Source organism: Hyla sarda, chromosome 10 (assembly GCF_029499605.1).
Source record: "Hyla sarda isolate aHylSar1 chromosome 10, aHylSar1.hap1, whole genome shotgun sequence".
Lineage (NCBI taxonomy): Eukaryota > Metazoa > Chordata > Amphibia > Anura > Hylidae > Hyla > Hyla sarda.
This window is the reverse complement of record NC_079198.1, coordinates 54,832,763-54,847,401: the sequence shown is the minus strand read 5'-3', so window position 1 is coordinate 54,847,401 and position 14,639 is coordinate 54,832,763. Positions and strand designations below refer to the sequence as shown.

Sequence of the window (14,639 nt, the reverse complement as noted above, 5' to 3'; positions counted from 1 at the left end):
GGTGTGATGCACAAATTCCGTACTTCCACATGATGCCTTTTCTGTTTATAACTTTTCTCTGGTAATAGCATGCAGTAAAGTTTGGTTGTATTACCTTTCTCAATTATAATATATCAAGTATTTTTCTTTCTCTACAGGAAATTTCTAGTGGTTAGTAATCCGATTAACAATATGATGCTTAATTGACATTGAATTTATTCTATCTATTTTTTTTTCTTTTAGGCAGCATGTTTAAAGGGATTGTAGCATTGCTCTTATATATACACACACCTTGGGTGGTTGCACACACTTAACCTGTGACCTCATGCCTTTAATTTGAGTTGTTACTCTGTAGCTCATCATTTGTTTGAAGATTGTTTAGTTTATTGGTCGTGACATTAAGGCGATCAATCAGGGAGAACACTTTTATTCTGCTATCTTTTTCTCACTTCTGTCTAAGCCTTGAGGGCCCCTTACCCTTTTTATTAATGGATGCTTGCCCTGAGGCATACTGTGCATAAATGCTTTCCAGGCAACCCAATAGTTTGTGTAACCTATCTTTGAAAAAAGGGGTTCAGTAATATGATTATTAGATAAACTTTTAGAAGATTAAAACTTTTTAACAAAACATAAACAAACTGTGCTTTTATTATTAAAAAATATTTTATGCATGCTTGTAGATAGTTGAATGCAAGGTCTTTCCAAGTCTGGTTCTGTTTTCCTTCCACTTTTTTCTGTCTTTGCCCTTAATTCTTTATAATAATCAAGAGGAAATCGGCTTAACTTGATAATTCCCTTTGTGTTGTTGAAAACATTCTTCTTACACAGCAGGCCTTGGATTTGATTATTCTCTCTTCTCTCCCTTACACGTTCTGCTTTTTAGTGCACACTTTCCTTCCCACCCTAGCATCACTATTTTCTCAAAAGCCATGGCTTTAACTAATCCTATGAAATGATGATCCTTCAGTCATTTCACCCTGGCTGTGCCTGTGGGATCAAGAGAGGTCCTACTGGGAGGACACTGACCCAAACCAGGCAAGGCGCACAAAGAAAGAATAATAATGCAGCTGTTACTTCCCACTAATTAATCTATTTGCATCTAAAAAGACTTAGGAACTGAAGGGAAGGGAAGGGATTTAGGTAAAAGTAAGTTTAAGCAGTCGGCAATTTTGCATTCAAATAGAAATCAAATGTAATATATATTGTTCATTAACTCGTCCAGCACATTATGGCCACCTATATGAATAGATGACAGCTAATCCAATTTGCCCTTTATTTCCTGTCTAATAACTATACCAATAACTTTGGAAAAATATATAATACACACTAAGAATCTGAATGCAGTTTCAGGCTTGGATTCCTGGCACCTACCAGAGGGATTAATTCTGAGTGTTGACCATTATTATTTAATAAATCAGTAAATCCCACAGATCTGATCATTGAGATGAGCAGAAAGAGAATGGGGTTCTAAATAATGCCCATATGCTATACATAAACTATAAAAAGAACAGCTAACTAGTACACATAAATAGTACTGTTAGCATTAACATAATTATCACTGTTAACCATACTTGTAAATAGTACCACTATATACATACAGTATATAATGCACAAATATCTATAGTACAACTTTATATGCAAAGAACCATAACCATGATTTCATGCAGAGGCTTTTCCAATCAGATGACAAGAAAAATGATGGCATGCCCCATTACAAACCTCAAGGGGTTATTTAGGATTAGAAAACATGACTGCTTCCTTTCAAAAATCACACCAGACCTGTCCTCAGTGTGGTATTAAAACTATGCTCCATTCACTTACATGGAACAGAGTGGCCACACCACACACAAACTGAGGACAAAAGTAAAGCTGTTTCTGTAGCTAATATTTTCTATTCCTGGATATCCCCTTTAATAAAGGACTAATTGGTATTCTTCTCAAACAGCAAGTTTATAGGGGAGAATTTCTCCAAAAAAGGAACAACACATGAAACATTATATGGTAGCATATGGTCTGTCCTTAAAGGGTACTCGGCCCCTAGACATCTTATCCCCTATCCAAAGGACTCTCGCAATCTCCCTGCTGCACCCAGCGTTTGTTTAGAGCATTGGGTACAGTGCCGGAGGCTCCTGACATCACGGTCACGCCTCGCTTGTGATGTCACAGACATGCCCCCTTAGTGCAAGTCTATGGAAGGGGGCATGATGGGAGTGGCTGTGACATCATAATTGGAGAGTGGGCGTGATGTCACAAGCCTCCGCCCCGCATCCCCAGTCATCCAGCACGGAGCAAAATTCGCTCCGGGCACTGGATGTCTGGGGTACTGCAGCTGAACCGCAGCCCAGCGGCGGGACCCCGCGATCAGACATCTTATGCCCTCTCCTTTGGAGAGGGGATAAGATGTCTACAGCCCAAGTAACTTTTTAAGCTGAGGTTGTGCACACAGAGGTTTTGGATAATGAAGTAAAGGCTGTAGTCATGAAGAAACTGTTTATTCTTTAAAGTAAAAATGGATTAAAATACATATTGAGAGCAAAAAGTTGATCAACACATCATAATTCACACTGTTCATATTGTTGTATAAATATATTCATTCACATACCATAGTCCTTTTTGCAGTATTTGCGAAGGTTCATGTGCACGCGACTGTGGGATGGCTTACAATATGATTGACAGTCTGTACCTTTTATAAAAAATAAATATGAAATTATAATATAATTTAAAAAATGCCATTTAGCTGTGCTATTTTACTGACTGGATGCTTTGACTTCTTTAATTCTTTTTACTTACGAATTCTTGCCTTGTGATATAACAATAATAATAATAATAATAATAATAATAATCTGTATCATTACCAATGTGAAGATGAATCAAAGAGTCACATTAGATGGCCTGACATGCCCAGTAAACAAGCACAGATCTCATAAATTAGTATTAATTTACAGAGCCTATTATACGGCTTGACTTCCTGTGGGCAAGGCTGCTCAAAATATCACTGGATCAATCATGTGTCCCTTTGCGGCCAATTAGCAACGTTTTTTTTGACAGGACAGAATAAACTAGTGTTTGCTGACCCTATTACAAAGGGCAAAATCTGCCAGTTTGGCCAATAATTGCCTCAACCAATAGGGCCCTAACAGTAGACATCCTGCTGTAATGATAGCTTCCATCTGACTCGCTACAGGACAGGCAAATCAAGCAATTGCTTGGGGCCCCGAGCTGGCTGGGGGGCCCCGAGCAGAGCCGATGCTTGTCCATCCTGTAGTGACGTGGCAATTCCCCCCATCACTATTAAGGACATCCCTGTGTCCCGAAAAATCTTTTCGGGACACAAGGATGCCCCGGTTACCTCTGTGCGGCTGTGGGCCCCGCATTAACTTTAAAAACGCAGGGGCCGATGAGAAGTAGCGCACGCAGGGACGTCACTGATGTCTCGTGCGTGCGCCCATGGCAACAGAGCGGAGCGGTGAGGAGGACGTGCGCTTATGGTAGGTAAGTGACCAGCAGGCAGCGGCAAGTCATCTTCAGTATTCCGACCAGCGCTCCGGGGTCACAATCATAGACTATGGGCCATAGCAGTAGATCGTGACCCCGGAGCGGTGGTCTGAATACTGAAGTGGGGCAGTAAACCGGCATACAGCCTCCAGGCATACACTGTATATGGCTGAAGGCTGTATGTCTGTGGGGGGAACATTATGGCCAGAACACCTGGCTGAAGATGAGTTTGATGACCTGAACTGACACCTGTCTGTTTCAATTGTTTCAATAACAATTTCACAAAATTATGTTTACTGCTGTGTATAGTCCTTAGAGGGGGCTGATCACAATCACTTACATTTTTACGATTTGTCGACATCCCCCCTTCCCCCGTTCCAGAGTGTTGGGAGCGTATATTACAGGCAGGTAAGTTTTTCACTCTCCTGGCTCAGATAAGCCCACCCATACCTCCTAGCAGCAAAGCATAATTAGATGCCCACCCATCTGATGGATTCAGGAATCTGTCAGATGAACTATAACACCCCATAATTACGAAACAACAAACCGTAAAAAGGTAAGTGATACATAGCAGTTAACTACTTTCAGAAATTACCACAGGTTTTCTTTCAAGGGGTTATCTAGTGAAATATTGTATTGTCCCCAGCTTGTCAATAAAAAATGTTAAACACTTTAACTCACTTTCCTCCGCTAATTTGCAGCTCCAGACAGTTTTTGCTGACAGTCTGCTCCACTGGAGCCATCCGGAGTTGTAGAGGTGACATCACAGCACTGCTCTTCAAATCACTGGCTACATGGGTATCCCATCTTGGCCAGTGATTGGTGTATGCTCTGCTGCTCGGGGAAAAGCAGAGGCACCTGCAGTGGACAGGGCGTCCAGAAACCGGAGCTACGACGGAGGCAAGGAAGGTGACTCAAAGTGTTTATAATTTTTTAGGCAGGCTGGAGACAAAAGCAAATTATACTGGACAACCCCTTTTAACCCCTTAGGGACTGAGACCTTTTTCACCTTAAGGACTGAGCCCTTTTTTGCAATTCTGACCACTGTCACTTTATGCATTAATAACTCTGGGATGTTTTACCGTTTATTCTGATTCTGAGAGTTTTTTCGTGACATATTCTACTGTAACATAGTGGTAAATTTTCATCATTACTTGCATCCTTTCTTGGTGAAAAATCCCACAATTTCATGAGAATTTTGAAAATGTTGCATTTTTCTAACTTTGAAGCCCCCTGCATGTAAGACTAAGTTTTTACTAGTTTTTTTGTCCTGCATTTTTTGGTTTGAAAAAAACGCCAGAAAAAAACACCAGTGCATCACTCATTCATATTTTCCGTGGTGATTGGCCGAATGGTGGAAGTCAATCACAGCTCTCAGAGGGAAATATGAATGAGTGAGTGGCCGGCCGGAGTATAGTGCAGAGATGTGTGCGCTGTATAGAGCAGCTCCGCATCTCTGCTATAGACAGGACGATCACAGCGGGTGTCAGGAGTGATACCCACTGTGTTCTGTTCTTACCTGCAGGTACTATTACTCCCAACATGGCGCACACTCTGCTCCATGATGGGAGCGTTAGCACCTGTATTAATAGACAGATCGCAGCGAGTGTAACTTCTGACACCTGTTGCAATCTGCTATTAATGCAGGTACTACAGCTCCCAGCATGGAGAAGAGTGTGCTCCATGTTGGGAGTAGTAGTACCTGCAATTAAGGAAAGATCAACGCGGATGTCACTCCTGACACCCACTGTGATCCTCATGTATAGATGCAGCTGGCCGCTCTTCTATGACCCCTGCACTGACGAATATATACACCTATTCATATTTCCCACAGAGAGCTGTGATTGGCTGGAACCATCTGGCCAATCACAGCTCTCTGCAGGAAATCTGAATAGGTGTATATATACGGCAGTGCAGGGGACCATAGAACCGTGGCTGGCCGCATCTATACATTATACCGGAGGATCGCAATGGGCAATCTGTCAATTAGTACAGGTACTACTACTCCCATCATGAAACAGTGTGTTCCATGCTGGGAGTAGTAGTACTACCTAAAAAAATGTTAAAAATTAAGAAAAAAAGTGAAAAACACACACACACACTACATTTTTATTATTGCCGGCTACATTTTTAGGTCTCTGCCCCCACAAATAAATTGATCCCTATTTAAAAAGTTATAAAAATGTTGTAATAAAAAAGAAAAATTTTGTTAGATAAAAGTTTTTCCATCACTACTATATCTTTTTTATTATTTTTTTTAATGGTACCCTATGAAATTTTATTAAGAAAGGTATCTCCATCACTTTTTTGGATCACTAAAGTCCAAAAGAGAATAAAAACAGCCTAAAAAAACGCCAAAGTTAAAACCCACATGGCGTTTTTCTTGGCTTTTTTTTTACTGCCATAGACTTCTATGGGAGAAAAACGCCAAAATTTCAGGGGAAAAAAACACCAGTGGCTCAACATGCTGCGATTTTGCAAAACCGCCAAGGAGCTGAAAAATGCCAAAAAAAAGTGAAAAAATGGCAAAAGGATAAAAAAAAACGCCAAACTGAAAAATGGCAAGTGGGAAAAAAAATGTCATTGATTTACAGCTAACATCTGGCCGCCGCGTTTTTTGGCCAAAAAAAAACCCCAAAAACAAATAGACACTTAGCCTAAGGAAAAAGGAAATAAATTATATATTGATTCACAAATACAATATGTCTACTTTATGTTTGCATCATAAAGTTGACATGTTTTTACTTTTGGAAGACATCAGAGGGCTTCAAAGTTCTGCAGAAATTGTCAAATTTTTCACGAAAATTTCAAAATCTGAATTTTTCAGGGACCAGTTCAGTTTTGAAGTGGATTTGAGGGGCTTTCATTTTAGAAATACCCCATAAATTACCCCATTATAAAAACTGCACCCCCCAAAGTATTCAAAATGACATTCAGAAATGTTGTTAACCCTTTAGGTGTTTCATAGGAATAGCAGCAAAGTGAAGGAGAAAATTCAAAATCTTCATTTTTTTATACTTGCATGTTCTTGCAGAACCATTTTTTGAATTTTTACAAGGTGTAAAAGGAGAGAAATCCCCCCCCGAAAATTTGTAACCTCATTTCCCATGTGTAGACGTCAAGTGCTCTGCTGCCGCACTACAATGTTCAGAAGAGAAGGAGCACCATTGGGCTTTTGGAGAGAGAATTTGTTTGGAATGGAAGTCGGGGGCCTATACAAAGCATTTACAAAGCCCCCCAAGGTGCCATAACAGTGGACCCCCCCACATGCGACCCCATTTTGGAAACTAAAACTCTCACAGAATTTAATCAGGGGTGCAGTGAACATTTACCCCCCACTGGTGTTTGACAGATTTTTGGAACAGTGGGCTGTGTTCGGCGTAAATGCTCACTGTACCCCTTATTACATTCCGTGAGTGATGTAGTTTCCAAAATGGGGTCACATTGTTCTGGCACTATGGGGGCTTTGTAAACACACGTGGCCTTCAATTCTGGACACATTTTCAATCCAAAAGCCCAATGGCGCTCCTTCTCTTCTGAGCATTGTAGTTTGCCCGCAGAGCACTCTACATCCACATGTGGGGTATGTTCTTACTAAGAAGAAATGGAGTTACAAATTTTGGGGGACTTTTTTTCCCTATTTTCCCATATGAAAATGAAAAATTTAGGGTGATACCAGCATTTTAGTTAAAACATTTTTTTTTTTCATTTTCTTATCCAACTTTAACGAACATTTGTCGATCACCTGTGGGGTGTTAAGGCTCACTATACCCCTTTTTACGTTCGCTGAGGGGTGTATTTTCCAAAATGGGGTCACACGTGGGTATTTATTTTTTGCATTTATGTCAGAACCGCTGTAAAATCAGCCACCCTTGTGCAAATAACCAATTCAAGTCTCAAATATACATACAGTGGGGATCAAAAGTTTGGGCACCCCAGGTAAAAATTTGTATTAATGTGCATAAAGAAGCCAAGGAAAGATGGAAACATCGCCAAAAGACATCAAATTACAGATCAGACATTCTTATAATATGTCAACAAAAGTTAGATTTTATTTCCATCATTAACACTTTCAAAATAACAGAAAACAAAAAAATGGTGTCTGCAAAAGTTTGGGCACCCTGCAGAGTTAATATCTTGTACTGCCCCCTTTGGCAAGTATCACAGCTTGTAAACGCTTTTTGTAGCCAGCCAAGAGTCTTTCAATTCTTGTTTGAGGTATCTTTGCCCATTCTTCCTTACAAAAGTTCTTTGAGATTTCCGGACTGTCTGTCACGCACTTCTCTTTTAAGGTCTATCCATAGATTTTCAATTATGTTGAGGTCAGGAGATTGTGAAGGCCATGGCAGAACCTTCAGTTTACGCCTCTTGATGTAATACCCCATGGATTTCAAAGTGTGTTTAGGATCATTATCCATTTGTAGAAGCCATCCTCTCTTTAACTTCTGCTTTTTCACAGATGGCATCAAGTTAGCATCCAAAGTTTGCTGACATTTTATTGAATCCATTTTTCCTTCTACTCGTGAGATGTTCCCTGTGCCACTGGCTGCAATACAACCCCAAAGCATGATTGATCCACCCCCATGCTTAACAGTTGGATAAAGGCTATTTTCATTAAATTCTGTTCCCCTTCTTCTCCAAACGTACCTTTGCTCATTCCAGCCAAAAAGTTCAATTTTAACCTCATCCGTCCACAGAACTTGTTTCCAAAATGCATCAGGCTTGTCCATATGTTCATTTGCAAAATTCAAATGCTGATTTTTGTGGTGAGGACGTGGAAAAGGTTTTCTTCTGATGACAATCCTGCGAGCTGTTCTGTCTGATATTTTTCTTGGTCTTGCAGATCTTGCTTTAACTTCCACTGTTCCTGATGACTGCCATTTCTTAATTACATTCCGAACAGAGGATATTGACATCTGAAAACATTTTGCTATCTTCTAATAGCCTTCTCCAGCTTTGTGAGCATCAACTATTTTCAGTTTCAGATTTCTAGACAACTGCTTAGAAGAACCCATGGTGCTGATTGTTGGGGCAACGTCAGGTGAGTCTGGGCATTTAAAACCTTTGAGATTGACATCACTTGGTCTTCCCAGATGATGACTGAGAACAATCCATGACACTGCCAGGTCTCAACTTTGCAAAGGGGCAGTGCATGCTATAAATTCTGCCGGGTTTCCAAACTTTTGCAGATGCCATTTTTTTGTTTTATGTTATTTTGAAAGTGGAAATGATGGGAAAAAAAATCTAACTTTTGTTGACAAATTATAAGAATGTCTAATCTGTAATTTGACGCCTTTTGGAAATTTTTCCATCTTTCCTTGGCTTCTTTATGCACATTAATACAAATTTTTACCTGGGGTGCCCAAACTTTCGATCCCCACTGTAGTGCACTCTCACTCCTGAGCCTTGTTGTGCGTCCGCAGAGCATTTTTACGCCCACATATGGGGTATTTCCGTACTCAAGAGAAATTGCATTACAAATTTTGGGTATAGGGCAACACCAGCATGTTAGTGTAATTTATTTTTTATTTTTTTACACTAACAGGCTGGTGTAGACTCCAACTTTTCCTGTTCATAAGGGGTAGAAGGAGAAAAGCCCCCCACAATTTGTAGTACAATTTCTCCCGAGTACAGAAATACCCCATGTGGCCCTAAACGGTTTCCTTGAAATATGACAGGGCTCCGAAGTGAGAGAGCACCATGCGCATTTGAGGCATAGGGGTGGACATAGGGATATTCTATGCCAGTAATTCCCAAACAGGGTGCCTCCAGTTGTTGATAAACTCCCAGCATGCCTGGACAGTCAGTGGCTGTCTGGAAATGCTGGAATTTGTTGTTTTGCACCAGCTGGAAGCTCCATTTTGGAAACACTGCCGTATGATACGTTTTTCATATTTATTGGGGGGGACCGTGTAAGGGGGTGTATATGTAGTGTTTTACCCTTTATTATGTGTTAGTGTAGTGTAGTGTTGTTCTGGTACATTCAGACAGCAGGTGGTTTATGGGGAGTTTCCTGCTAGGAGTGTGAGCTGCAGCGGAAAACTTGAAGCAGGAAAGTCACTGTAAACCCCGACCGTGTGAATGTACCCTGTACAATCACATGGGGGGGGGGGCAAACCTCCAGCTGTTGCAAAACTACAACTCCCAGCATGCACTGACAGACCATGCATGCTGGGAGTTGTACTTTTGCAACAGCTGGAGGCACACTGGTTGGAAAACCTTCAGTTAGGTTCTGTTACTTAACTCAGTATTTTCCAACCAGCGTGCCTCCAGCTGTTGCAAAACTGCAACTCCCAGCATGTACTAATCGCCGAAGGGCATGCTGGGAGATGTAGTTATACAATAGCTGGAGGTACGCAACTACAACTCCCAGCATGGTGAGACAGCCGTTTGCTGTTTGTGTATGCTGGGAGTTGTAGTTTTGCCACGGTTTAGAAACCACCGTACAGTGATCTCCAAACTGTGGCCCTCCAGATGTTGCAAAACCACAAATCCGAACATGCTCAGACAACAAACAGCTGTCTGGGCATGCTGGGAGTTGTAGTTTTGCAACATCTGGAGGGCTACAGTTTAGAGACCACTGTATAGTGGTCTCAAACTGTAGCCCTCCAGATGTTGCTAAGCAACTCACTGGCATCCGTAGTCTGCAAAAGGGAGCCCGCCACATGTCATTGCTGCCTGCCGATCATCGCCCGTTGCCGATGGTAAGTGACCTCCGGCGCCAGTCACCGTCGGTTCCCCTGTTCTGCCTGGACTACTGTGGGTGGGCAGAACCGGGGAACTGAACTTTAACCTGTCACGCCCCCTCCCATAGACTTATATTGAAGGGGCAGGGCGCGACGTCATGAGGGGGCAGGGCTATGACGTCACAAGCTCCCAACGCCGCCTCAAAACGTTCGGAACATTTTGTTCCAAAAGCTGAGCAGCAGAGTATCCCTTTAAGTAATTCTGTCAAAAAGTGAAAAGAAGTCAATAAAACAGAAGCCAATATCAAAGCTCTAATACATACCTTTTTCTTTTTAAGATTAAATAAGGTCTCTTGAAACACATTACGACATTTTGTAATTTGTATACTTTTTGAAATACCTGTTTTCCATTCTAATGGATATGCAGCTGTTGTAGTCATCTCCTCTTGAATCTCTCCTAAAAAATATATATATATTTATTTTTTTATTGATATTAGAGATTTAGCTGTTATCCACTAACTATACATTCAGTGGTATGTTATAATGTCAGGGAAATTACACAATACAAGTTACTTTTTTTTTACTTGCAAACCTCTATGCTTAGTCACAGATAATAAAAACTGGGACTGCTGCAGCAAAATTAACAATTATTGTAAAGGACTTCCTTATTGAGAAAAACTCAATTTAACCTCTCAAGGCTGTGTTCACACGTGGCATTTAATAAGTGGTACTGCGTCACTATTTTCCTTAATATCCTGTAAAAATAGTACATTTTTACCACTATTATGCAAGTCTGAAAATAGCATTAAAATTGCATGTGTGGATGTAGCCTGAGGACACGGCCAATTTTCATTTTATTGTTTTCCTTTTCTCTTTGTCGTATACCAGCTATTACTCTTTCCATTTTCATCTACATGGCCATTTGTGGGCTTGTTTTTGTACGACCAATTGTACTTTGTAATGACGCCTTTCAATGTATGAAGTGCGTACAGTTTTAATGCTAAGTTTTCCACTTGGTTTATTTCTGTCAGTTTTTGAGCCAAAGTCAGAAGTGGATCCATAAGGGAGGAGAAGTATAAGTCCTTCCTTTATATGTCCTATTCCTTTTGAATACACTTCTGGCCTTGGCTCAAAAACTGCAGTGGAGGTTTTCCAAAAACTGCCAGAAAAAAAAACAAGTGGAAACTTAGCCTTAGGCAAAAGTTATTTCTATTGTGTAAATCACTTTGAAAAAAAAAAATGTAAAAAAAATACAATATATACTTTTTGATTTATTTATGATTGTTTTAGGTTTGGCCCCTAAGACTTTTTTATTTTTCTATCTGTGATGTTATGTGATGGCTCATTTTTTGTACTGTGATTTTTAGTTTTTCTTAATGGTTTAATCTTGGACTAGGTTGGACTCTTTGATTACTAATATGGGCTTTATAGCAGGGTGTAACTCAGTCTGCAGGTTCAGGCTGTGAGGAATCTGTTGAGAGTTGGAGTCCTGAGATGAACAGTCTGAAAAAGTGGTCATTTATCTTGTGTTAGTAACCCTTTTTTTGTGACTATTTTGTTGGGTGGCTGTAGTAAACCACCTGTATAGAGAGAGCAGATTTTATGTAGGTAGCGCTGAAAAAGCAAGATTTCTTTTGTATTTGTTTATGCCTAAAGTTAAAGTCAGTATTTATTTTGTTACTGAAAAATAAAAACATGAAAAGCCCTCTTTAAACAATTTTTTCTGTGCCCCTGTCACTGACAGCAAGTTTGCAGCAATTTTACTGGTATTCATCTCCCACAATGGCCCTTATTTACTAAGAGTGGAGTGGAGTTTATTGTGGGTTTTAATTCCCTACAAGTATTTTTCCACGGTATTTACTAATGTTTCCCTATGTTTGGCACTTTTCCCTATGTTTTGCTTTTTTTTACAACTGCTCTGAGCTGTGGGGGTTGAGCTCAAATCCACCACATTTTCGGTGGAAACATTAGTAAATATGTTGGGATTTTTCAAAAATGTTGGTGGAAATGCCCTTTTTTCTTTTTTTTTTAAAGCAAAATGGAGAGTTGGTTGGGTTTTTAAAAATTTTGGCGCAAATTTTGGCACTGACACAATTTGTGGCATAATGCGACATATTTTGGCGCACAATCAAACAAAACAGGTCAGGTTAACAATAGTAAATCCGGGCCAATGTCTTATAAGCATGAGCAGGATACAACCTAAACTTTAATCATTAGTGCCAGACAATGGCTGCCAAAGCTTATAAAGTCATGAATTGTACCAAGAGAGGCATAGAGGCTTGTGACGGAACATGGTTTTGCCTATGTATAAATCACTAGTCAGACCACATATGGAGTATTGTGTCCATATTTGAGCACCTGTATATAGGAAGGACGTGGCTGAACTAGAGTAGGTGCAGAGGAGGGCGACAAAGATAATTGATGGTCTGGGAGGATTACAGTATCAAGACAGGTTATCACCCTGTCCCTCTAGTGCTAGTTTAGTATCCTCTGTTATGGTTGTTCATTGGGATGCAGGGCCGGTGCTAGACTATTTTGCATCCTAGGCAAGACATTTTTTGGAGCCCCTGTAGGAGGAGGGTCGTGGATAAATTACTGACCAAATTCTGTATAATGAGATCAATAATACCAATATACAAGGAGGAATACTATCACCATACACAGAGGCAGCTCTAAACTTTGTGAGGCCTTAGGTGAAACTTGACCGTGAGTTCCTCACTAATGAGATGTCATGGTATAGTGTGGGCTGACCGCACCCTGGATAAGGCAATGTATTGTAGGCAGGAAGTTAGGCAGGTAATCCCACTAAAGATACTGTATGTAGATAGGTAGTTGGGAATGTAATCATCTATAGGTATGTAGATAGGTAGGTAGTTAGGTAGGTAATTCCCCTTGTAGAACTGTAGATAGGTAAGTAGGATGTTAGGCAGATAATCTCCTTGAAGGTATGTATTGTAGATAGGAAGTTAGGCAGGTAATTACCCTGTAGGTGTGCAGACAGGTAGTTAGGTAGGTAATTCCCTGTAGGTATATAGACAGGTAGTTAGATGAGTAGTTAAGCAGAAAATGTTCTTGCAGGTATGTAGATAGGTAGGGTAGGTAGGACGTTAGGCAGGTCCCCCTGTATATATCTCCCCTCCCCCAAATAGGCTTATATAAAGGGAGTAGATGCTTCCAATGAGTGCCTCCAAGCAACAACAAAAAATCTGTTCTGAGCTACAGCGCAGTGCCGCACAGTGCTCCTCCATCCTGCAGCGCTCCTACTGTCTCTGAGCAGTATTCAGGACCATGGCGACACAGCTCTTCAAGCCGTGTGCAATGAGATGACATCATTGCAAGCGGCTTGAAGAGATCTGCTGCTGTGGTCCTGACAGCCGTTCACAGTGCTCAAGTAGGAACACTGTAGGAGAGGGCACGCTGGGAGGTACAGGAAATCCAAGCTGCCGGCCTCTCTGCTCCAACAGAAGTTCCAGCTAAGCATCCGGGACTTCTTTTAAAGAATAAAATGCACCAAATGGGCGCTTTAGAACTGCAAATGAGCACCGGTATTAATCATGCCCGTTTGCAGGTAAAAAGTGCCCATATGGCACCCTCCTTCATCTAGTCGGGAGAAATTGGCCGGCTGTGCCTTAGGCAGCAGTCCGCTTTAGGCGGCTGCCTAGTTTTCCTAGCAGTAGAGCCGGCTTTGTTGGCATGTGTTAAGTTAAAGGGGCTGGAATACCCCTTTAATACCCATACGGATGCATCTGTAAAATATTTCATACACACATTATTGTATTTAATAGCAGATGTCCAGAGACATGTCCATAGGTTGATTGTTTATGTCTATGTCTTGGTTTTCTCAAGAATCTCTGTTGCTTGTCAACTCTGACAAGTTGGTCTGTTAAATACGTGATTGTCTACATAATAATAATTAATGGCACTGAGAAGTCACAGCTGGGGTATGCGTGTCAGACACTAGGATTGATCCCATGACTGGTATGTTTCTCCTTGTGACTGGTTAATGAAATTGTCAATTTCATCACATATTATTTTATGGCAACATTGCATTTGCCAGACAGTGTTTTTAAACAATCGCATGCTAAGTCTGCGTAGGTATGATATGCTTAACCCATTAAGGACATGGCCCATTTTTGGCCTTAAAGGGGTACTCCGGGGGAAAACAATTTTTTTCATATCAACTGATGCCAGAACGTTAAACAGATTTGTAAATTAATTTTATTAAAAATGTTAATCCTTCCAGTTCTTATCAGCTGCTGTATACTACAGAGGAAGTTGAGTTGTTCTCATAGCAAACCTCTCCTGCTCTGGACACTTCCTGACATGGACAGAGGTGTCAGCAGAGAGCACTGTGGTAAGACAGAAACAAAATTCATATGCAAAACATTGTCCTTTCCTGACCCCTATAACTTTTTTATTTTTCTGCAAATGGGAATGTAGAGGGCTCCTTTTTTGTTCCATGATCTGTAGTTTTTATCG

At 40.7% G+C, this 14,639-nt stretch overlaps 1 protein-coding gene across 2 annotated transcripts in view; it reads right to left on the bottom strand.

Annotated features, from left to right (window-relative positions):
* LOC130293998 (netrin-1-like) overlaps positions 1–14,639 on the bottom strand; it is a 143,956-nt gene that overhangs the window by 10,705 nt on the left and 118,612 nt on the right. For both annotated transcript variants that reach the window (XM_056543350.1, XM_056543351.1), the window contains 2 exons: positions 10,561–10,617; positions 2,582–2,662 (listed from right to left, as the gene is read on the bottom strand). In XM_056543350.1, the coding sequence (XP_056399325.1) occupies positions 2,582–2,662; positions 10,561–10,617 (138 nt within the window). The remainder of the gene's footprint in view (positions 1–2,581; positions 2,663–10,560; positions 10,618–14,639) is intronic.